At 39.8% G+C, this 399-nt stretch overlaps 1 protein-coding gene across 1 annotated transcript in view; it reads right to left on the reverse strand.

The window, feature by feature from the left end:
- LOC107573009 (tripartite motif-containing protein 16-like) overlaps window positions 1-399 on the reverse strand; it is a 3,900-nt gene that overhangs the window by 772 nt on the left and 2,729 nt on the right. Inside the window, exon 6 of the mRNA XM_016259447.1 lies at window positions 375-391. Coding sequence (XP_016114933.1) covers window positions 375-391 — 17 coding nt within the window. The remainder of the gene's footprint in view (window positions 1-374; window positions 392-399) is intronic.

The following is a 399-nucleotide window of genomic DNA, read 5'->3' on the forward strand; positions in this document are numbered from 1 at the left end:
TCTCCACAACACCTGACACACATCAAATCTGTCTGGATGATCAGGATACGACTGATCTCTGCCAGTGTAAGTAATCACTCTGTTGCTCTCAGACAGACGGAGGAGTTTATACACTGTGTTCAGATCCAGAGTGAGCTGATGGGAATCTGATGGAGAGAAAACACATCAGAATCAGGAATTATGAATCTGTTTGATCTTTTCATGTAGCTGAACTCTTCATGTTCAGTGTATCATCAGTGTCTCAGTACAGATGAGCAAATATCTTGTGCAAATCATCATTTACATCATCAGTTATAAAACTCTTCTTTCACCTTCTACAGGAAGAACACGAAGACACTCAGTGAGTTTTTCTGATGGTTTTCTTACTGACTTACATTGTAGAAAGTCGTTCCTGGTTCT

This window comes from Sinocyclocheilus grahami, unplaced genomic scaffold, assembly GCF_001515645.1.
Source record: "Sinocyclocheilus grahami isolate Dianchi unplaced genomic scaffold, SAMN03320097.WGS_v1.1 scaffold1846.1, whole genome shotgun sequence".
NCBI lineage: Eukaryota > Metazoa > Chordata > Actinopteri > Cypriniformes > Cyprinidae > Sinocyclocheilus > Sinocyclocheilus grahami.